Below are 24,510 nucleotides of genomic sequence, written 5' to 3' on the forward strand. Positions count from 1 at the left end.
TACATGCTTAATGTGCTGGGCAAGGTGCTCAACCATACTTTTCCCCTTTGCCTCTCACCACTCCTAACACCTAACCCACCATGCTCCAAAACTCCCACTCACCTTTCCCTTTCAGTTTTGTCTCAGTGCTAACACATCCGTCTTCGTTTCCAAAACATGCTACCAATCTCTTCCCTTTTGATTTCATCTGTACCACATCCATACTCATTCAGTGACCTGAGTACTAGTGAAACTTCTCCAGGATCCTCTTATGCTTTGGCAATTTGTAGGATGAAAATACTGAGTAAGAGACTCCTAGTCCCCTTACTCAATCAGTTAAACATTGTTATTATTGAAAGAATCTATAATTTCATATAATGCTATGTATTTGTAATATTATGACATACATTTTCTGTACATTTGTAACTGATATGAAATCAGAAATTTATTCATTTCATAAGATGGATTGGATTTGAAAATAATTTCTTTATTCTTTACTTTGCAGGATCCTTGTAGCATGGTAGAAAGCAACAGCACATCAGGGTATATCAATGAAACACAGTGTTGCTCCCAACGATATGAAATTTCAGTTACAGAACCTGAAAGACAAACAGACAAACCTCTGCTTGTCCAGTTATTCCTAGATGGCCTACAAGGTACTGGGGTGCTGGAAATCTCATACCTCTTCTATGGTTACTACCCAAGGCACATACTAACCATAGAGGGAGGAGAGGGATTAAAATATAACCTCCCATTGGCGTATTTACTGGTGGTGGTTGTGATTTTGGTAATGAGTTTGATTTTAATGGTGAGAGAAGCTGCCAGAGGTTTGAGAGAAAGTCTAAGATCATCAGAAGGACAGTTTTATCAGGTAATTAAGGAGTCCCCAATGACTCGAAGGTTTCTGAGAGTAGATTCTTTATGTTGGTAGTTGTACTGGTGTTTTCTCCTGCATTTTGAGTTCATTGGTCATTCAGGTTTATTTCAGCATGGGATATACCTTCAATACAGTGTAATGAGTTGGGAAGGCATGATGAATAAAACAAAAACTCATAGGATGGTAGAAATACTTCTGTGGGAAGCATGACATCAGTTTGCATGAAGAGGTACTTGAGCTGATCAGCAGTTTATCAGTTTTTGTTTGGTAAATGTATGACTAGGCTTTCTCTATACCTCTCCATCTTTCTTCCCCTCCTGTCCTTTCTCCTTTCCCTCTCTACTTGAAATATGATATAAGCTGCTATGCCCACCTGACAGTAGTTTTATTTATTTTTTTATTTTTATTTTTTTTAGCAATTTTGTTTAAATTGTCCTCACAACACAGGGCCTTTTGGCATATATGTGCATTACACCAGAAGTCCAGTAATTTGGTATCACATTCAGTCATCTGAGTGACCTATGGATCCACCTGGTATCCATTGTCAGTTACCTGGGAGCTGTGGGTCTATGGCAAGAGAGACCTGAGGCAATGGATTGATTGATTGATTCAGATAATCCAGTTTTCTGAAATAATTGCAGCACTGTTCTCTGGACAGCCCCCACCTTAGTGAAGAATATTAGGGGAGATCCTAGGACTGTTGATGTGTTCTCTTCTACCTCACAGGCATGGTCCATCTTCACCCATGCATGACTATATAGATATGTAGAAGGATTTCATGTAATAATAGAGTATGCTTGTGGTAGGAAGGTGTTTTTTTTTAGTGTGTGAAGCAGCCTCACTGTGGATGTACTGTGTCTTGCTGCATTATTTCTGACCCAGGGCAGTGGGTGGGATACAGGGATGACAGGGATGAGCTAAGATGAGAGGGAGGAAAGGGTGGTGGATGGGAGTGGAATGGGTGGGAATGAAATGGGTGGAAGTGGGTATATGCCTTTTGACTTTGGCTACCTCCCTGGTAAGGGGGAATAAGCCCTTGGTATAGATATATAATGTATGTGCATACATACACACACACACACACACACACACACATACATACATATATACATACGTACATACATACATACATACATACATACATACTTGCATACATACATACATACATACATACATACATACATACATACATACATACATACATACATACATACATACATACTGAGGAAACAGTCAGTTCCTACATGAAGTTGAAAAATAGTGTCTTTAGTGTCCTTATATTTTGTACTGATATGAGCCTGTCTTATCCTTAGTATTCATTAGGGCATGACTGTTGCATGTATCATACTTGATGTATATGCAGATTCATTAGGGCATGACTGTTGTATGTATCATACTTGATGTATATGTAGGAAAAGCATACAATATCTGTCTTATTTCACTGACTAGAAACCTGCAGATCTACAGTGGTGAGCAATTGTTCTTGGCCCTCTCCCTTAAAACCCTGAGGGAAGAAACATTGGACTGTTGTGTTGTATTAGCAAACTGTTTTTTGTGTCACTGGCTTATGATAGCAGTAGAAGGGGAGCATTTTCCAGCTGTTGGCTTCCTTTTCTGTAGAAAGAAGGAAAAAGTACAATGTTGATAAAAGAGGTAAATAGGGCCCAGTCCAGAAACTGTCAGTTACTTAAGGTTGCAGAGATGAGGATGTTGATGGGCTGTGAAACTGGGAGCAGGGAGAGATTTCTATGATTTTTATCCCCCAGGAGTGTCATATGCAGGCACCCATTACTGATCTCAAGTTACATGTATACATATATGAATAGAAGTGAATAGAAGTGGCCCAAGAATGGAACCATATATACATGCATGGATGCATAACAATTAGCTTTTCCCCTTTTTCATCATTCCTTCCCCTCCCCACACACACAAAATTAGTGTAGATATATTTCTTTTAAGAATTTGTTTACATGTTGTACTTTTATTTCTTTGCAGTATTGCAACCTAATTTTTGGAGGTTGGGATTATTGTATAGAGAATAATAGAGCAGCAACATTCAAGAAAAAAGCTATATACAATGAACTGTATAATCACATAGAAGCTGTTAGACATAAAGAAGAAAAAGAACAGAGAACAAAAAAAGAAAGGTAAGATTTGTGAATATTTATGAACATGTGAATTATTATAATAATACAGTAAAAACAAAAAAATCCAGATATTGATAGTTCAGATTTTGGGATAATCTGGACCTTGTTTTTGCCAGCATTCAAATTCAAAGGTAAGGAAGAGAATGGAGATAATAATAATAATAAATGAAAATAGAATAGAATAAAGAAAAAATAAAGGAAAGAAAATATTAAGTTAAATGTAAGAGAAAATGGAAAATAATAGTCTGGATTTTTTTTTTTTTACTTTTACTGTATATTCATGTATAGGAAGTCTATCTTTTTATATATTGTGTTTATGACACTTGGAGGGTTCAAAGCAACCAAAGGTTAGGTTATGAACTAATATGACACAGATGTTATACAATGAATATGGCTCATATAAACTTGTCATGGTCAGTATGCTGCACTGCATAGGGAGAGGCATGCACAATGCACATGTCATAAGATTGAATAAATGTCTAACCCAGCTGGGATTTGAACCTGCCTGAAATGAGTAAGTATTTGTCAGATGACAATCTTGGATATAATGAAATGGAACATACATAAGGTTAGCTGCTTTGAGTTGTGCTTGGAGGGGGAAGTGGTCACAGACTGAGACCCATCTTCTGAAGTGACATCCCTAGCTGAGCTGTTTCATGGTATACTTGTAACCAGTGGTGGGATTAAAAAAATTGAACAACAGGTTCTTTCACTAGGCCAGGAACATGCAGATATCACTTAAGCTGTATTATAGCCCGTATAAACCAATTTTTGATAACTGGTTTGTGGAGCTTGTGAAATTCCAAGAACAAGTTCATATGAACTGGTTAGAACTGGCTGAATTCCACCACTGCTTGTAAACCTACAGTCCCTGGTTTGAATCCCAACAAGGTTAGTTATTTACTCAACCTATGTGAAATGACATGCTTTAACTTGGGCTCTCTCAATATAAAAGGAGAAAGGCCCTTTGGCAGTGGACAGGATGCAGGGATGATCCGTCATCCAGGAGGTGCCAAGATAGGAGGGAGGGAGGAGGGTGGAGGAGAGTGGAATATATGGGAAATGAAATGGGTGGGAGTGATTTCTATGCTTTTTTCTTTTTGGCCACCCCCTGTGTAAGGGAGAAGGAGCCTTTGGTATATGTATGTATGTATGTATATAAAATCCTTATTTTGTTCAAGTTTACAATCTCGTGTTTTCCTTTTGTGATTGCAGGTGCTGGTTATATTTCATGAGGCTGGTGATCAACTTAATTGTGTTTCTGATTCTTTTTGGGTCCTTTGCTCTCATTTACTTTAGTACATCTCATGCCCTCACTTCACTCAGGCCCATCCCAGCTCCAGAATTGGCCACCATAGTAAGTGAATATGTTTTGTAAAATCCTTTAATTTTCTCTAGACATTAAGTTATTGCAATACTTCTGTTGCAAGAAGAGATACAAATAGCATTGAGAGAGATGAAAACTGGTAGAGCACCTGGGTTAGACGGTACTCATATGGAGTGTCTAACAAAGGGAGGAATATCTATAGTGGAATGGCATATGAGATTGTTTCATGTGTACCTACAGGAAGTATTCCATTGGATTGGGGAGTGCATGTATAGTTCTGCCATACAAAGGAAAATGGGATAAATATGAAGTTTTAGAATTAAGAGGGATCGATGTTAAAAATATAGTCAGTAAGGCATATGGGAGGGTGTTAACTGAGAGGATTAGAAATGGTACAGGAGTTAATGGGTAAGAGCAGTTTGGGTTTAGGAGAAGAGAAAGTGTAGTCCAGATTTTTAGAGTAAGATATGTGAAAAGTGTGTTGATAAAGGGTGAAGTTGATAGAGAGGCCTTGTGGAGTGTATTCCCAGTAGTCAAATGTTTTTACATGAATGGTAGACCTTGTGTGAGGGTCGAGAATGGGGAGAATGAGTGTTTGGTGGTGAAGATGGACCTGAACCAGGGTTGTGCAATGTCAACATGGTTGTTCAATATTCACTTGGATGGGATGATGAGGGAGGTGAGTACAAAGGTGCAGTAGGGATTTGGAGTTAGTGAGTAACAATGGAGGGTAATGGGAGATGAGTCAGGCATTATTCACAGATGACTGAAAGTAAATGTGGGCAAAAGTAAGGAAATGAAATGTACAAGGAGCGATAATTAATAGGTGTGGGTTGGAAGTGAGTTTAAAGGGTGAGAACCTAGAGGAAATGGAAAGCTATAAATATTTGGGTTCACGTGTGGCAGGGAATGGAGGAGAGGAGGTGATGAAGCAAGTAAATGTCTAGGGGGAAATGAAGTGTTAGGAGAAATAGGTATCTGGCGATGGATGCAAGGAAAAGGTTGTATGAGGGAATGATTGTGTTTTGACCCAACATTTTGATGGGGCACAGGGATGTCCCCTTCATCCATTAGGACAAATGAATCTTGAATGAGTGTAAGGTGGATGTACCCCATCATAATATTGGGTCAAAACCAATGAAAAACATAGCACTTCCACAACAGGGCCCAGCAGCCAGAAGCAGTTTACCCTCCGCCCACCTATATAGAGGGGAAAAGTCCTAATGACATTGTTTAAGCAGTCTGTCTTCTTCAATTTCTTTGCTGTAACCCCTTGTTCTTTCAGCTCGTATTAACAGATCATCTGTCTCCATTTTTATATTCCTTTCTCTGTTCTAAATATTACTGTCATATCACTGCTCGTAGCTCCTCTGTTGTGGATGTTCCCAGTTTATCCAGTCTCTCCTCACTTGTTATTATTCTTAAATCCTTTTTTCCCTTTGTTTTTTTTATTATATCATCTCCTATTTTATAATTCACTCCTTTAGCTGTGGACCATGCTTAAGATTTTGTATTTCTTTGGATTGAATTTAATCTTCCACTTGTAGTAATATCAGTGAAAAATATCAAACTCTTGCACCAGAGTTAAAAACTGATAGATTACTTATACAATATCTTTTAGAGCCATGGAGCATTAAAGCATGAAGAAGAATTGTTGGAGGAAGAAGGAAGCGCAGCACCATGGCTGGAAGATCTCATCTATGAATATATGCCATCTGCCACCATTGTCACACTTAATATTGTTGTACCTTTCATGCTCAAGTAAGTTGAATGAAAACACTAATTTCATTTTAGTATCCGGTATTATATGTATTAATTTCATTGTTGGATTTTTTTTTTTTTTTTTGCCATCAGAGGGTTTAGAATAGAATAAATTCATTATCAATATTGTTTTTTTAATATTTGTCCTGTATATAGAATATATACCATGTATACATATTTTGAGCTTTTCTGTATGTTTTATTTTCCATGTCACATCATACTCATTTATGGCATAAGAAATTCTCACAATTTTCACTTATGTTAAAGCCACAGTATTCATTTAACATGTCTAATATATAAGTTCTCATTTTGCCTCTTTTTTTTTTTTCTTTTATCTTTTCCAGGGCCTTAGTGCAGTATGAGCGCTACACCCCAAATTTCATCCTTAGTATAACTCTGGTGCGCACAGTCTTTCTTCGTCTTGCATCACTTGTTGTGCTCCTCGTTTCTATTTATCAACGCATCTATGCCTGTCCTCTACGCACTGATGATGAATGCAGACAGTAAGGAGTTTTCATAGTTCTGTTGTGGATAAGAGCATGAATATTAAACTGTCCAGGTTCATTTCTTTAATTTCACTTCATTATAGCTTTCTTTCTGATGGAACAGTCTTCAGCTACCTTCCCTGTGATGTGGGTTATGGGGCTGGATAGAGCTGAAGGAAATTGCTCTGTAACCAAAGCCTTGAACCTTCTGTATCATAAGTATATATAATGACCCAGTCCTCCTTATAAATGGGGATACCATCAAAAGCACAAACCCACTTTATACACAATTAAAACCAGTTTAATAATATTTGCAGATTGAATAACTAGATTTAATCATTTATGTGGCACCCCTTTGATAAACATCCTCCTATAGTATGCACTCTCTACCCATACACTAAAGCCTTCTATGCATCCTCTCAGACATGCCATGTAATATCTGGAGGATGGTGGGGTACATCTTTGTGACAGAAAATACTCCATTGGCTCGAGGGTTCCCACCAAAGGAGCTGTTCATTGTAGTGTGTGTCAGGCCTCAATATGTACTATGTATAAAATAGTTAATTAAATTATAACCATAGACAAAATATGCCATTTCGTATGTCTTCAGTAAACATTTATATGAACCTTTAAAAAATATACCCATGTGAAGATCTTGTTTTATGATTATATATAGTAATGTAGTTACTCAGATGTGTCATATTATTCTTGGTAAATGTTGTTTCAGGCGTATCTTGTCATATTTTATTTCAATTTTATCTTTTTTTTTTTCAGATCCAGTTGTGAAAATGAACCCCCTTGTTGGGAGACCTATGTGGGTCAACAATTGTACAAGTTAGCGATCTTAGATCTGGTCGTCATGTTCCTCACCACTTTCTTTGTCAACTTCCCTCGCAGATGCATTGGTCAAAAAATAATGCGAGGTAGTCGGATAGGTTCAGTGATTGGGGATATTGAATTTGAGATTCCAAAACATGTCTTGGACATTGTATATGGCCAAACATTATGTTGGCTTGGAATCTTCTTCTCTCCACTCCTGCCAGCCATCACTTGTGTCAAACTAGGTATGTTATTTAATGCACTAATAGCTCATGTAACTAAGACATAGATTATTAAAGTATATATACATACATACGTACATTTATAAGGTGTACAAAGATGGTGTGTGGAACAAGGAGGACGAGGAAATAGAAGGAAGGGTAGCGAGTGGTGGAATGATGAAGCAAAGAAGGTTGTAGAAGAAAAGAAATAAGCATTCACACTTTGGTTGCTAAATAGGATGAGAGAATCATGAGTGGTACAAAGAAAAGAGAGAAGTAAAGCATAAGATAAAGGAAACAAAAGGGAGAGCAGATGTGAAATGGGGTAAGAGTATGTCAGAAAACTATGAAAGAAAAAAAAAGATGTTTTGGAAGGAAATTAAGAGAGGAAGGGGAGGTGAATCATAAGAACATAAGAATGAAGGAGACTGCAAGAGACCATAAGGCCTACACTAGACAGCTCCATATCCATCACCACCTGTCATCCCCATCCATAAAGTTGTCTAACCGTTTCTTAAAACAACTGACAGTTTCAGCACTCACTACATGGTTACTAAGTCTATTCCATTCGTTGACCACCCTATTAGTAAACTAATTCATGCCTATTTCCTTAATTCTAAATTTGTCCATTTTAAATCTATTACTGTGAGTCCTGCCCTATTGTCTTAATATGATTACCTTGTTTCCATCACCCTTGTTAAAGCCTTTGATCCACTTGTACACCTCCATGAGATCACCCCCCACTCTGCATCTTTCCAGAGAGTGTAAGTTAAGATTCCTAAGCCTCTCTTCGTAAGGCAAATTTCTGAGTCCATGTATCATTTTGGTCATTCTTCTCTGTACTGATTCAAGTGAATTGAATCAAGTAGAGAAGAAAAGGTAAAAGGTGCAAATGGAAACATGATAATGGAAGAGATGGCAGTAAGAGGAAGATGGACAGAGTATTTTAGGGAGTTGCTCAACAGAGGAACTGTTTACCACATTCTTTGGAAATCTGTTCCAAGTGTTGGAGATTTTATAGGTAGAAAAGTCACCAACCTTATCACAAGAGTAACAAAGGGGATTGAGCTCAGTCCCCCTTGTTACTCTTGTGACAAGGTGGGTGACCTTTTTACCAATAAAGTCTGCAACACTTGGAACAGACTGTCAAAGGACGTGGTAAACAGTTCCTCTGTTGAGCAGTTCAAAAGTTGATTAGACTAGGTGCTACAAAGATTAGTGTAAGTACTTGTGTGAATCATCAGTAACCTTTTAATGGTGCCTCCTCAGTATGGGTTGTAAAACCTTTTGAGGTGCTGATTGTTTGTAACTCTTTGTAACTTTCTCCTTCTCTCTCACTCTCTCTCCTTCTCTCTCACTCTCTCTCTCCTTCTCTCTCACTGTTTCTCTCACTCTCTCCCACTCTCTCACTCTCTCTCACTCTCTCTCTCTCTCTCTCACTCTCTCTCTCTCTCTCTCTCTCTCTCTCTCTCTCTCTCTCTCTCTCTCTCTCTCTCTCTCTCTCTCTCCCACTCTCTCTCTCCCACTCTCTCTCTCTCTCTCTCTCTCTCTCTCTCTCTCTCTCTCTCTCTCTCTCTCTCTCTCTCTCTCTCTCTCTCTCTCTCTCTCTCTCTCACTCTCTCCTCTCTCACTCTCTCCTTCTCTCTCAGTCTCTCCTTCTCTCTCACTCTCTCACTCTCTCCTTCTCTCTCACTCTCTCTCCTTTTCTCTCACTCTCTCTCTCTTTCCCTCACACTCTCTCTCTTTCCCTCACACTCTCTCTCTTTCCCTCTCACTCTCTCTTTCCCTCTCACTCTCTCTTTCCCTCTCACTCTCTCTCTCTTTCCCTCTCACTCTCTCTCTTTCCCTCTCACTCTCTCTTTCCCTCTCACTCTCTCTTTCCCTCTCACTCTCTCTCTCTTTCCCTCTCACTCTCTCTTTCCCTCTCACTCTCTCTCTTTCCCTCTCTGTTTCCCTGTCACTCTCTCACTGTCTTTCCCTCTCTCTCTCTCTATCTCTCTCTCTCATAAAAAACCTTTGTTTAAACACCATTTCCACACCACACCGTTCAGTGCAGTAATGTAGTGAGGCACATTGCTTCCACATTTGGGCTTGACAGTTGGTGTTGGTCTTCTACCACTTTGTGCTGCATAGTTCTCATATCCATTCACATAATCCCATCATTCACTTCAGTCTTTTGGACTCTCTTCTCCCCCTCTTACATCCAAAGTTCCCTTCATCCGTACATCCATCTCATTCTTAGTTTCCCTCTCAGTTTCACTCCATCTACTCATACTTTCCACAATCATTTAGCTAGTCTTTCCTCATTCTTTTCACATGCCCAGACCATCTTAATACTCTGTTATGTACACTACTCAGCTGTTCTTTCTGTTTCCATTCTTTGCCTTACCTTCATATTTCTCACTATTCATTCTTGTAACACCTGCTGATTATAATATTTCTCAAACACTTCATATAAAAAATGTTGAGATTTCCTCTTCGCCTCCTTTGTATTTCAATTCTGTGTTCCATAAAATGAAGATCAATATACTAGGAATGATATTAATAAAAAAAAGATACAAAAAAAGAAACGTATCAACCATCTCTGCTGTTGAGAGAAATGTGATCTTTTACTGTTTTCAGAAATAATACCAAAGACAAGATTAATCACTCGCATTTGTTATTATTAATTATTATACATTTTATTATATATAATATGCTGTTAAAGATTGAAAGATTAGTAATACTGGGTTTTCTTTCTTTCAGTGCTGGTGTTTTACATCAAATATTTTGACTGCAAGTACAATAGTAGCCAGTCTTCTCAGCTGTACCGCACATCACGATCTAATGCTCTATTCATTACTATTCTTTTGCTCTCATTCATTGTCACAATATTTCCTGTTGGCTTCTCTATTGCGGAGATCAAACCATCTGTATCATGTGGACCCTTCAAGGAGTTGACAACAGTTTGGAGTGAGATGGTGGTTGTTATCTCAGGTAAATATGAGTGATATTGTTGCCAGAAGAAAGTTTAACCTAGACAAGGGGTAGAGTTATATGTTTTAAGTACAGTAAATAGTAGATGATATTATTCAGATGTGTGTTGCTCAAGTAGCAATGGGGATAACCCTATTTGTCAAAACAAAAAAATTTAAGATTTCTTCCTCCTCCTCCTCCTTCTCCTCCTCCTCCTCCTCCTTCTCCTCCTCCTCCTCCTCCTCCTCCTCCTCCTCCTCCTCCTCCTCCTCCTCCTCCTCCTCCTCCTCCTCCTCCTCCTCCTCCTCCTCCTCCTCTTCCTCCTCCTCTTCCTCCTCCTCTTTCTCCTCCTCCTCCTCCCTCCTCCTCCTCCTCCTCCTCCTCCTCCTCCTCCTCCTCCTCCTCCTCCTCTTCCTCCTCTTGGAGGCTACATAAAATAGTCGTCCTTGATGAGAATATGGTGGGAAGACCCTTACTTGTTTGGGGAGATTGCCTTAACTGGAAAAAAAACAGAAGATATTTATTATGCTTGTGAATATGTGAATTATGTAAAGAAGGGGTTAGCGAAATCTTGACTGATATTTTAGTGTGTTGCATAGTAGATTCTTCCATAATATGGAATAATAATAATATGCCATGTAAATTATGCAGAATTATTGTGGTTCATAATTTTAGTTGATGCAGAAAGAAATGGTTAGGTGACATATTAATCCTTCATGTAAATTTTGATGTCGACAGAATCACCCAAATGGCTGCAGAGTATTTTGTTCTTCATGGGCACTGCTGGGTTTGCTGTGCCAGCCATCATCTTGCTCATCCTTGCTTGGTATTATTACTATGCTGTTGCTGCAGCTAATAAGCACATGGTAGAGCTTCTCAAGAACCAGCTGGTCTTGGAGGGGCACGACAAACAATTCCTCCTAACAAGATTGGCCCAAATGATGAAGAAATCAGAGGAAGAAACACAGGCCAGAGATGAAACAGATGCGAATTTCAGCAACGACCAAACTCTTGAAGCATAATGCTAAGCTTCCCTCCTGTCTATACAGGAAGGGGTTTCAAGGTCAGATGAACTGTTGATGTTTCTTTCAGCCCTTGAATAGGTTTATGAATAAGGTTGTTGATTTTATTGTACAGGAATCAAGCCAAAGATGTTATTCATGTAGTATATCAACATGGAGCCATTCCCATCACTTGTGTTTAATGCCTCTCTACATTTAAGGTAAATTATAAAACCTATGTGTATTTAGTAATGGCATATTCTGCAACACAATTGTGCCAGTGGAATCTTGTTAGTTTTGTAAGAGATACCAGACTATTTTTCAAACAAAAGATTCAAAATTTACATAGGCAATTCATGTTCATTCCATGTATAAAGCTTGATTACAAGTTTGTACTATAGGAATATGCTTTTTTCAGGGCATTTGAAAAAGTTGTTTTGAATCCTCTTTTTGTACAAAAGCTCACTGGTTAGAATAGGGAGAAGGAGTTGTATGTGAAGACAATAATTATAATTCTACACTTTCCCTCTTCATTTTACATTATGCTCTTAATAATTGATCACATTTAGAAAAAAAACTTTTTTGAATCTTGTTAGTTCATTCTTTTAAATAGATACTGAGATAATATATATGTATATAATGCATAGTAATTACTATTACATTTACACCTGTGCATGGAAAAGGCTCCAGTGCTGAAATAATAAGGACTGATAGGGTTATGTTCAGCATTTTAGATCTGCCAGATCAAGATATGATGATGTAATTATCTCCAAATTGGCAGTGGAAAATTTGGGGTGCTATTTAGAATAAATAATACTAATGCATATCGGTAATATATGAGAAAATTGTTTAGGAAATACTCAGCTAAGAAAGTATTAGCATTATTTGGCTAATAATAAGGCTCAATTCAGGAGGTCCAATTTTTTTCTTCTTCTTCTTCTTCTTCTTCTTTCAACTAAAAACAATAATGTTAGTATGATTCAGTTACCCATCTCTAGTCAGAATGCAGAGGGTGAAAGTGTATATACTTTTGACCAAGTTTGGGAATTGGCAGAGGCTTTGCTCATTAGAATTCTTGCAAATTGTGCCTCACCTAGAGTAACAGCTAGGATTGTAACGGAAACTGAATGCTTTAGACGTTATCTTTGCCGAGGAGACTTTTTGTATAAAAAAAAAGTGTACTCCAGAAATTGCTGGTCATACAGACAAAGTCACATTTCAGAATTCATATCGGAAATATTGCATTAGCTGAAAATGCTGTATTTACTCCTGTAACTTATGCACTGCTTTCTAACTCAATACTTGTTATTTATTTTATAATTTAGATAGGTAACCTTTGTTCACTGTCATAATTTTTATGACCTTTAATTTGCTCATTCTACATTTTGTTATTGTTTCCAAATATATGCAGTAGTTCTGAGGTTACGTCGTCAAAGACTTGGAAAAAAGTATCGAGTGTATAATGTTTGTAAAAGACGTGTATGGACCATAGGGACACTGGTTTTTTCATCAAGGGATCTCAGTGAAAGCTTGGTGGCCACTCCTGGACATATTTATTGTAATCATATGTGAATGGTATTTGTTTACCAATTTTGTTTTAATATATTGAATTTACTCTTCTACCTCAGTTCTTTTATAATTACGTAACATAAGAAAAGCTGGTCTTTCCACAAGCCTATTCTGGCAAGGTTTAGTTGTAATTTTCGTGTTCATATTGGTATTAATTTTGTGTTGTGACAGTTTTATTACTGTTCCCCTTAATTATCTTTAAGTAATTGGAGAACTTCTCCATATCTCTCAAGTGTCCTCCATTTCTTTCCAAATCCCAAAGTCACTGCCAAGAAGCCTGTATCTTTGATTTATTTCAGAATGTATATTCTAGATATTTTGATACATAGTATCTTGACTATTTATAAACATGAAACTTAGACAAGTGTATAGATATTGCTATAAATGGACACTGTACAGCCTATTTATGGAGAAGAAATGAGTTATAATGTGTGCCAAACTTGTCTTGCAACTTACTCCCATGAAAGTCATAAATAAAGCAATATATGTTAACATATGTATGTTTCTGAGTTTGTGTATGCATTTTGATGTGTATATATGGGTGATCCATGTTTGTACTTGCCTGTGTGTTCGTATGTTCTCATATTTATTGGACTGAAATCAGTCTCATGGTACTTGGTCTGTACTTCTATGGAGTATTTACATAATTGCATAATTGTGTTTACCTAATGGTAATATACAGGATTGGAGCTATGCTCATGGGGGGGTCATGTCCATGTCTCAACTCCTCTTTGTTTATGTTGTTTGCTGGGATTGTTTTCAGATTTATTTCACATATCAATGTATCTTTGGTGAAAATTGTATTTCTTAATATTTTTTCAAACATTCCATATTTTCAATTGTTTTGTCTTGTCCATAAATTTTCATTCCAGACTAATAGATTCTGTATCTTTTTTTCCCACACTTCATGGTTCTCAAGACAATAGTCATCATGTTTCTCTTACCTCTCCTAGTGTGAGAAATCACAGTTTATTTAGTGTTTCCTTATACATTTTGTTAGTCAGGTTAAGAATGATTTTGGTTGCCACTACCCTCCATTTTTCTTATATCTTGCTTCCTCAGGAGACCACACCAATACTGCATATTGTAGTCTGGGGTGGATGAGATCATTTTTTTTTTCATCATGTCTTAATACATACATATACCAAAGGCTTTTTTTCCCCCTTACAAGGAAGGTAGCCAAAAAACAAAGGCATAAAACCGCTCCCACCCATTCTATCCCCATCACACTCCGCTCCCCTGCTGTATATCTTCAAAACCCGTCAATACCCTCTCTTCCTGTACAGTCGTGAGGGATTGACACTTGGTGTCTAGGGCAGGTTCATGATCTTTCTCTATCAACTTTGAATGTATTTCCTCCATTTTTTCACATATTAGAAGACCAAAGACTGCTCCCCTCCTATTATAAGCCAGTGACAACAAAATATTCCTACACTGATACAGCACAGACAACAATCCAACATTTCTTCCCAGGAAAATCAAATGGGAAGGTCTTAAGAACTGTTGCCATCCATTGGGGATGTAGGTTTCCATTCATCAAAACTCAAAACAACAGATATAATTATTAACCTTATGAGTGCTCAGGTTAATCTCAGTCATGTACAGTATAGTGTGTTCATTTTTATGTTGATGTATATATGTATTATTTCCAGTCTCATTTTCCTATGTTTGTGGTTTTCCCAATCCTTGTCCCTCTTGACTCTTCCTTCTATGCTTTTTCTCTCCATTTTTTTCTCTTCTATCCATTCCTCTTAGTAATCATACCTCTTCTGGAGGCTGCAGGTCTTCTGCAAAAAAGACCAGGGACAATGGATTAATTGATCTCTTCTTGAGATCCTTTATGGTTTAGGTCTTTATGGTGTGACCAGTGACAAGTACCTGCATGTGTTGTTCCTTTGAGATGGACAGTGAAGCTGCCTATTTTCAAAACTTAACCCCCTCACCTCCATCAGGGTGACAATCTTTGAACAATGCCCAAGGTCTCTCTATCAACTGATACTACATTTCCCACACCTTTTCACATGTGGAGAGCTGAAAACTGGTGACTGCTTCCTTTCTCCTACCACTTTCATCTGGTGACATAGACAGTCCCACATCAATACAACACCGACAACAATCCCAAATTTCTTCTTATAGGCATCTGTGGAGAGGCCCGAGGACCATTGTCACCTGTAGAGGGGATGTCTGTTTTCCACTTAGTGAACCTTGAGTGGCAGCTTATTCTATCCATCTATTCTTGGAAACTGTGCTTCTTACACTTTTGCTTATATCAACCTGCTAATGTCTTTACATTTTTATTTGTGTTTGAGATCTCCTTAGAACATACTTAAACAGGCTGATCATACCTTCCTGCTTTCTTCTAGCATTTCCATTGATCAATTCTGGCCTTAAATTGTCCCATCTTATTTGACAGTACCATTTCTTCATCCAAACTGTTCCATGAATCAATAATCCTGTAGGACTTATTTTTTAATATCCTTTAAACATGTAGTCTGTTTTTAATTTCATCTCATGGCTTTTGGTTTTCCTTTGTTTCCACTTTAAGAGGCTATCTTCATCAATGATATCCACATCTTTCATGGCTCTAAACACTGCTATTAGATTGCCTCTTTTGATGCTATTATTGCTCCTTGTGGGACTTCATTGTTTAATTGTCTGATCACTGATACATGGTTGTTCTGTGTTCTATGACACTGGCCCAAACCCATGTCCCATTTGCACAAAACCCATAAATCTCTTGCACACATCTATTCAATACAACCTGTATTACACATATACACTGCGCTTAAATACAAATCAGTATATAAAGAAATAGAGATGTAGCCTTCACATATCTACACACATTCCTAAGATATATCAGCACAAAGCATGCTTTAATTAATTTATATACCAAGGGCCTCTTTCTCCTTATAAGGAAGGTAGCCAGTCAGGGCATACTTTAAACATATTACAGATAGATGTCAGTGACATCATAAACATATGGAAATTCTTTGATTCCTACAGAAATGGAACATATGCATAGCACTAATATAAGATACAAAACTAACACCGCAACCCATACTATTTAAATTCACAAAGTACGCTAGGGTTGAGAAAGGCAACACAAAAGGAACACATACACAGCAGGATACCTTTCTCAAATAAAACAAATGAAAGTTAATAATCACTAACAGACACCACAATAGAAATAATCACAATCCAAACACAATTAACAGAAATAACTTGCATCACAAATACCTGTATATCATGATGATGTTAATCAGAACCTCCCCACTGTACACCATCAGCTCCAACACCTCAACATTAAGAAACCATATATAGGCACATGACATGAAAACTCAGCACCTGATTAGGCTCAACACACAAACCACAAACCAGAGGAAAGAAAATGCTAGAGCAACTCGCCAACATAAACTTTAGCAAACACCTCTTCAGACAACCTTCCCAACACAACCAACAAGATCTAACAATTTGCTCACTGTTTCTCTGAAGGCAAACAATATGGGAAACCATACATGAGCTTCCCTCAGACCATTTTCCAGTAAAGAGCATTGTAGAACTTGAAGGAAAAATAAAACTTACAAGAAAACATTCTTAAACTACAAGAAAGCAGACAGGCAAGAATATACAGAGTAAATAGAAAGGAACTAAGAGACTTGTTATTGCTTAGTTTCTCTTCATAGAGATCACAGTAACCATACAGAAGGCTAGCAAGAGACACATCTGATGAGGATAGAGGAAAAAATACAACTCCCTTTATACACCAGAGGTAACCATCCTCAAAAGAGAGAGAGGGAGGGAGAGAAGGAAAGGAAGGGATGGATGGATGGATGGAGGGAGGGAAAGAGAGAAAGAGGGAGAGGGAGAGGAAGGGGGAGGGGGAGAGAGAGAAAGGGAGAGGGATGGGGACAGAGAGAGGGAGGGAGAGAGAGAGAAAGGGAGAGGGGGAGAGAGGGATGGGGACAGAGAGAGGGAGGGAGGGGAGGAGAGAGAGAGAGAAGCAAACTGAAACCTGTGGGACAAGAGAAAGAACTGATGCAACTAAATAATGACATCACAAAAGAAACAAGAAAAAATGCACATAAACAAAAGATGAGAAGACAAGCATATGCAAAGTACTGCAGAAATATTAAAAATGTAAAAATTAAACCCTCCCCTAACCATGAAACAGCTGGAGTAAAATAAGGAAATATTGTATCACCAAAACAGCAGTGCGACATCATCAACAAGCACGTCTCCAAAACCAGATTTCAAATGCACAAGTCCAGAAACCGAGAAGATGATTAAACATACACATTAAATATAGTTAGATATATGTGCCAACCCCTTCCTACCTTTTCCAACAAAGACACATAAAATGCTATGAAATAGATTATCAATTGGTGTATCTTGTTCACCAGTTGTTCTCAAAGTGAGATCCCCACATGCCCCAAGGCCTTTCTTATTTCTAAGTTTAAGAGAACTTCATTCACTTCATTCTCATCTACTTTAGTGTTGTTTAATACATCTTTAGTTACTCCTCTTCCTTCAAGTCCTCTTCCTCAGTGAATATCGATTAGAAAGTTGTTAATTATTTCAGATTACTTGTTTCTTTTCTGCCTCTTCTAGTTGTAGTGTAATAATTTCTTACTATATTTTTTATTCTTCTGACATTTTGAAACTTAGGCTGTACATTTCAAGACTAGGATGCCCCCAACTATGCCAGGATGGGTGGCTGTTCATGGTGGTTCTGTAAATGGACAGCAGAGCTGACCATTTTCAAAACCCGTCAATCCTGTCACCTCCATTAGGAGGTTGCAGACATAAGGGGCTGACACTGTCTCTTGATTCCAAAATCTCCTTTTACCATCTTAACTGTATTTCATGCATGGAGAGTTAATGATCAGTGACTGCTTCCTTGCTCCTGACACTTTCAGCTGGTGACATGGAAATAATCCCATACCAGTACAAGGCAGACTACAGTCCAAATTTTCTGCTCAAAGAGAGATAGATGGGATGGTCTGAAGACTATTGTCAGCCACTGTGGGGCTGCAGGTTTTCTATTCATTGAAACTTGAAACTGCGACACTGCTTCTGACCCAGGGCAGTAGACAGGGTGCAGGGATGACCCGTCATCTAGGAGGTGCTAAGATGGGAGGGAGGGTGGAGGGGTGTGGAGTGTTTTCGGGGATGGAATGGATGGGAATGATTTTATGCCTTGTCCTTTTTGGCTACCTCGCTGGTAAGGGGGAAAAAGCCTTGGTATATGTATGTATGTATGAAACCACAATTATTATTATCATTGTATTTTTCCTTGGCTCTGATGGTTCCTCTTCTCCATGTATTCAAAGGTTTCGTCTGTGGGTTTTTTAGCTACCTGTCTCCTCAGTCTTTGTTAAACCAGTAATTTTTATGGGCTTTACACCATTTCTCAACATATATATATTCACACCCAAGTTGTGAAAGGACAGAATTTTTTTTTTATTCCTCTCAACATTGGCAGATTCTATGTATTCCTTCCATCTGGATTCTTCAAAGAATATTTTCAAACCTGAAATGTTCATCCTCCCAAAATTGGGTCTATCTTACTGTAAGTATACAGGAAAGGAACTATGCTCAGGAGTTTATCCATCTGTCTAGAAAAATGAACTTTTTCACACCCCTCAGACAGATGGACTTGTTTAACTTGTATTCATGACTTTGTGATGCTCTCCTATCTCAATTTTTAGGATAATTTGGTCAGGTTTGTCAGTCCCCTTCAATAACCTGAACACTACAATCAGGTTCATTCTTTCTCTTTGATACCTCAATGATGTGTGGGTGTGTGTATGTGTGTGTGTGCATGCATGCATGCGTGCTTGTGTGCATGCATGCATGTACGCCATTGTGATTGTGCAGGCAAGTGCATACATGTTGGAGAGTGCATGCACCTGTGTGAAATAAGACAAAACATGAATCTTTTCACCTGTTCTTATTTATTATTTTACTCTAAACACATTACAAACACAAATCTTGCTACCAACAGAAACAACCAACAAGATGTGCCATATACAGGGTAATGTTGAAGTTGAAATTGGGTTGAGACACTTCCTTGATGAGTATACATTTGTCTTTAAACTTGATCCTCCAACAGTAAGTTATCTAAGAACTAAGCACAGAAGCTTTGAATAGTATCATTGTGCCCAAAATTAATTACCAAGTAGTAATCATATGAGTCCCTATAGTATTTATCCAAGTACTCATCAATAGTGTTGAGAATATATTACTTAAAGTTATATAACCACATTATTTCATTATACAAACAATATGCACAACTTCCTAAAGCTAGCAGTGAATGTTGTATCCATACTCGGAACTATTTCATGAGTTACAGTATTGAGCGTATCTGTCCTAAAACCAGGACATCAATCACACCTGCATGTGACCTCAAATGTATCATGATAGTTCTCACAGCCACTCCTCATAGGGATGTGTAGATGGTAGCACCAGTTCAGCAAGCCTTAACAAGTGGAAGATATAAACCTTACTGTCCTTGTAAGAAATATAATCCATTATTTATTTGTGTCACTGGTGGCATTAGACAGAATAAGTAAATAATTGGAGCTTCATTATATATACATATATATACTTTTATGTCAGTATGGCTACTTCTAGCATACTTGTCACTCATGTTGAGAACTTTGTATTATGAAAGTATGATATCTTTATTTTCTTTGTTTCAATACAGTGTCTAATAACACTCTGGTTGTGTCTTGAAGTAGAGCTAATTTAAGCAAATAATGGTTCACAAAGGTGTGCAGTTTTTGAATCTCAAAAATTGTGATATTGTATTGTCAACATAGAATGGGTATGGGTGTGTAAGTATAAAGAGGTGTTGTGTTATATGTTTTTTTCAACAGTTTCTTAAAAGTGCTTACCATTCACAAAAGCTCAAGCTTGAAAGTCTTCACATAATGTAGTAATGAACAGAAAGCACCCATTTTTGCCTCTACGTGGTCTGAAGACATAGAAGTGTTTGCCAAATGTTATCCATAATGTGTATACTCATTGCACTAGAAGAAATTATAAAATGTAAAAAGTTGTCATTATATAGAACTTCATAATATGTTTTTGAAGATTGGGCCAAGTAATTGCATTTTGCTCTCATCATACTGGTATCTTGTGCATTTCTTTCATAATGAATTTTCATACAATTTTATAACAAAATGAAAAAGGTAAGATGAAAAACAATCCTTTAAAGTTATTTTTCCTGCTACAGAGTACACACTAATCAACCCCAAAGTCATCTTGTACATAACAAAATATTCCTTTGCTTACAGCCTTTTCATCAGTAAATTTACGATACCATTCATAGTCACATGAGAATGGCCACTTGTTTAATAAATTAGAATAGAATCATTGCTCTGGACTAAAGTATTTCATTATCCTTCAACTATGTAATTAGTGTGGAAGGCAGAGGTTATGGAGTGAATTTATGGAGAAGACTGAAAACAAGATGAATGGATAGGGTGAAGGGGGCCTTGGGTAAAAAGGGAATGCCTGTTGAGCAGGGAAAGGAGAGGGCAAAAGATAGGTGTTAGTGCTGACTGGTTGTGAATAGATGATAAATTGATTATGGTTGGAGGGATTTCGGCCTGGTCTTCTCAAATTACTTGTGTTGCATGTAAATGAAACTGTAGAGTAAACCCACTTTGAATGTTAGGACTCACTGTGGAGGTGCTGTGTTTTGCTGCATTACTTCTGACCCAGGCAGTGGGTAAGGGTCAGGGATGACCCTTCATCAACATCAGGCTAAGATAAAAGGGATAACATATGGATGTTAGATGAATGGGGAGGAGGGGGTAGGATGGTGTCTTGGCAGGTTACCTCACTTGTAATGGGTAAGGAGGCTTTTGGAATAAGGATAAATATAATTGAAGATATACTTTTTGTTTACATTGATTACATTATTTGTGCCTTTACTTTTTTTTAGGAATGTCCCCTGTGGGGCTACAGGGAGAAGGATGCCTGGTCCCAATCCCTGTCCCTTTTTTCTTGCCTCTTACGATTCAAGTGCAAATACTTGGTGGCAGTATTCTTTTGCCCCCGCCATAGGGTAGGTAGGCAAAAAAGGAAATGAATATTCAGAGAAATCGTACAGGACAGTAACAAGGGGTTGGGGGACAGCATAACGGAGGGACAGTCGTAGTATAAAAGGAGGAGGTGCCAAGATAGGGAGGGTGGAGTGGAGTGTATTTAGGGATGGTATGGGTGGGAATGATTTTTTGCCTTTTTCTTTTTGCCTGCCTCCCTTGTAAGGGGGAAAAAGCCTTGGTATATGTATGTATGTACATTATTTGTTGTTGTCGTTCCCTTGACTGTCTGGCCGATCAGTCCCGTCTCCCTGAGGAATGCCACAACTGGAACGGGGTTTTCCCACAAATCCTTCATAGAATGTATATTGTGTTGTTGGCATGCATGATGGTGTACAGTGTAGTATTCCATAATATGTTGTATAGTATGGGGTGAAGTATTAAGACCTGGGCAGTTGTCTGCAAAGCTGTCATCCAGCCTCTTCTGTTAGCTTCGAGGGGCTTGATGGTGGCTGCCTCACAGTCTGGCCAAGTGGATTCTGTCCTTTTGGGGGAGAGAGGATTCAGAGGGATGAATATCAGGGGGTCTGGCATGCAGCAATGTATTGTCTTTCAAAATGTTGATGGAGCAGTAAGTGACATGATTATGGATATGCTTCTAGAGGCTGGTGACTGGAGGAAGAGAAGAGAGTATTTGTGTGTGATATAGATATTTGGGGGTTGTTTTGATGTTTCTTGGCATGTTCTGCTATGTAGTGTAGTGGGTGTGCTATGTCTGAAGGATGCAGCAAAAGTTTGTGTGCCTCTCATGTCAAGGTGATCCTTGACTTTGAGGAGTTTCATTTTATGGTGTAAAAGGTCAGTAAGTGTTGTGTTTTTGCAGCCTGTAATTGTCTTTAGGGCTTTCAGTGAGATTAGGGGCCTATGCGGGACTCACATAATTCATCACTGAGCATACGCATTGTATACTGTAGTATTAGTTTCTTTGTTTTGTCCAAATGTTCCTGCAATTGATTTAAGCATGTTAACCTCTTCAGTATGAGTCAAATTCTTGTGTGCAGCCAGATGCCTAATGTGCAACACTACTTGTGTTATAAAATATAAAGTCACTGCTGTATCACTTGTTCTCTTTCACTCTGAGTAATAATAAACACAGAAAATGTGATCAAACCAGTTCACAGAATTTGGGGGTCACTCAGCTACAACTACAAAATAAAGATAATTAAGATGCCAATGCCGGCATCTTTGTATTTCTGAGTTTGGATGTACTTATATTGTGCATGTATAGATTAAAGAGTGTAGGGGTTAGAACTGAGCCCTGTGGTACTCTATTCCTAAAATTTCTGGAGTTTGATGATTGGTCATCAAATGACACATAGGCATTTCTACCTGCAAGATAATTGGCCAGCCATCTATCAGTATTATTGTGCATGTCTGTATTATTTATTTTGTTTATGAGATTGAGATGGGGGATGGCATCAAAAGCCTTACTGATGTCTAGTGTTATGAGAAGTGTTCTGTGTTGGGGCTTATTTGAATTGATGCCATCAAAAACTCTTTTTGAGAGGTTTATCAGAAGAGTGTTTGTGGAGTGTGATGGTCTAAAACCATGTTGTGATTCAGCAAGGGGGACATGTGGTGTGACGAGTTGTAGTATGAGATGTTCTATGACTTTGGAGGGTGTCCAAAGAAGTGTGATGCTGGAACTGTTGGGTCTTTGTAGGGTTTGAGGATGGTGATGGTTTTCCCATGCTTCCAGATGTTGGGTATAGTGTCATGTGAATAGCTGTAGTTTACGATGTTGGTGAGTGTATATATGCCATGTGGCCCAATATGTTTAGGTGGATGTTACTTATATTGTCAGGTCCTCAAGTGAGTGCTTGAGATTATGGATTATATGTTTTGTCTGGCTGTCTTTGAAGGGTGTGTAGCCTGGGTCTGTGGGGGAAGTCTTTCTTAAGTTGAATGATGTGTCGGTCATCTGGGTGAGGGGTGAGATGGCTTGTCTGTACAAAATGATTTAAGAGTGTGTTTGTTTGTTGTCTTTCTGAGGGTAAGTTGACTGTTGTTGTGGTTATTGCTTTGTGAGAGCATGCTTTGTTACTGTTGGATAGTGTAATGATGTTGAGTGTCTTGTACAGCTATTTTGGTGTTTGTTTTGTGATTGTGTTGACAAATGTTTGCCAATTTTGTGTTTTTTTATAATTTATTTTTTTGTTACTCTCATTGTTTAGTTTTTGTTTTGGTCTGCTATAATCCATGGGATAGGTGTGGGGGCATTCTGTTTAAGTGTGTCATGTTGTCTGATGAGGCCTTGGATTTCTGGTGTGAAGTTGGGGTTGTGATTTTCTGTTGCCTCTGGCGATGTATTTTTCTGTGTTTTGTATGATTGTATTGAAAGTGCGTACAGCAGGATCTATGCCTGTGATTGATCTACTGCTTTGTCTCAAATTGTTGTTCTGTCTCTTCAGTGAAAGCTTCCCAGTTAGCTCTCATGTAATTGGTGTATATGTGTCTGTGGCCAACTGAGGTGCATCATGTTTTGGTGGTGATCATGATTTGAAGGTAACTGCAGTTGGATCTGAGGTCTCCGACCACTTTCCATAAAGTTGTTGGGGTTAGGCAGGGGGAACAGAAGGTGATGTCAGGAGAGGAGGTGTAGAGGGTTAGATGGGTGATATGTACATGATTATGGATGTTGTTTATGATGGTCAGTGAGTCAAGTTGTGTTTGTAGTCCTGTATGGACAGATTCATGAAGGACACTGAAGACCTGGTGGCCCCAAGAGAAGATATAAAGATCAAGCAAAGACATCTCTTAAGAAATGCAACATCCCTCCAGCGAACCTGGAAACTAGTGATTGGCTGTGCAATCTGGAGGTCTAAAATCAAGAATGCACTGCTCAACTTAACCAAAAATGACAGCAGCAGTATGCTCAAAGAGAAGTTCCAGCAGACCCCATTCTTCAAATGAATTGTCCAACTTGCAATGAAGTCTGCAGGTCAAGAACAAGGCTTGTGAGTCACATTAATGCTCACAGGCAGAGAGGAGATATACCCTAAAGACAACCTTTTAATCATCCATCAGTCATCACCTGGGGAGATTGAATATTGTCATTGGCTACAATGGACTGCAATAAGCAAGTAAGTTTGTAGATTAAATCCTCTTTCCGTGTCGGGGTTGTTGACGTATCAAGCTGAAGACTTTGTGTTTAAGTCACCACCCGGGATAAGGTTAGGGATGGTGGTAATTTGGTTAAGGTTAGGCCTAAAGGTGTTTGGAACTGTGGGTGGTTATTTGGGGGGGATGTACAGGTTT

General features: G+C 38.3%; 1 protein-coding gene across 5 annotated transcripts in view; it reads left to right on the forward strand.

Moving 5' to 3' along the window:
* Positions 1 to 16,996, forward strand: part of LOC143038524 (transmembrane channel-like protein 7) — a 97,261-nt gene extending 80,265 nt beyond the window's left edge. For all 5 annotated transcript variants that reach the window (XM_076207822.1, XM_076207823.1, XM_076207824.1 and 2 more), the window contains 8 exons: positions 485 to 850; positions 2,852 to 3,003; positions 4,219 to 4,360; positions 5,952 to 6,091; positions 6,436 to 6,594; positions 7,351 to 7,640; positions 10,362 to 10,592; positions 11,310 to 16,996. In XM_076207822.1, the coding sequence (XP_076063937.1) occupies positions 485 to 850; positions 2,852 to 3,003; positions 4,219 to 4,360; positions 5,952 to 6,091; positions 6,436 to 6,594; positions 7,351 to 7,640; positions 10,362 to 10,592; positions 11,310 to 11,593 (1,764 nt within the window). In that variant the 3' untranslated portion in view covers positions 11,594 to 16,996. The remainder of the gene's footprint in view (positions 1 to 484; positions 851 to 2,851; positions 3,004 to 4,218; positions 4,361 to 5,951; positions 6,092 to 6,435; positions 6,595 to 7,350; positions 7,641 to 10,361; positions 10,593 to 11,309) is intronic.
* The last annotated feature ends 7,514 nt before the right edge of the window (positions 16,997 to 24,510 follow it).

The sequence above is a fragment of the Oratosquilla oratoria genome, chromosome 24 (assembly GCF_046742065.1).
Source record: "Oratosquilla oratoria isolate Oo_2021 chromosome 24, ASM4674206v1, whole genome shotgun sequence".
Classification (NCBI taxonomy): domain Eukaryota; kingdom Metazoa; phylum Arthropoda; class Malacostraca; order Stomatopoda; family Squillidae; genus Oratosquilla; species Oratosquilla oratoria.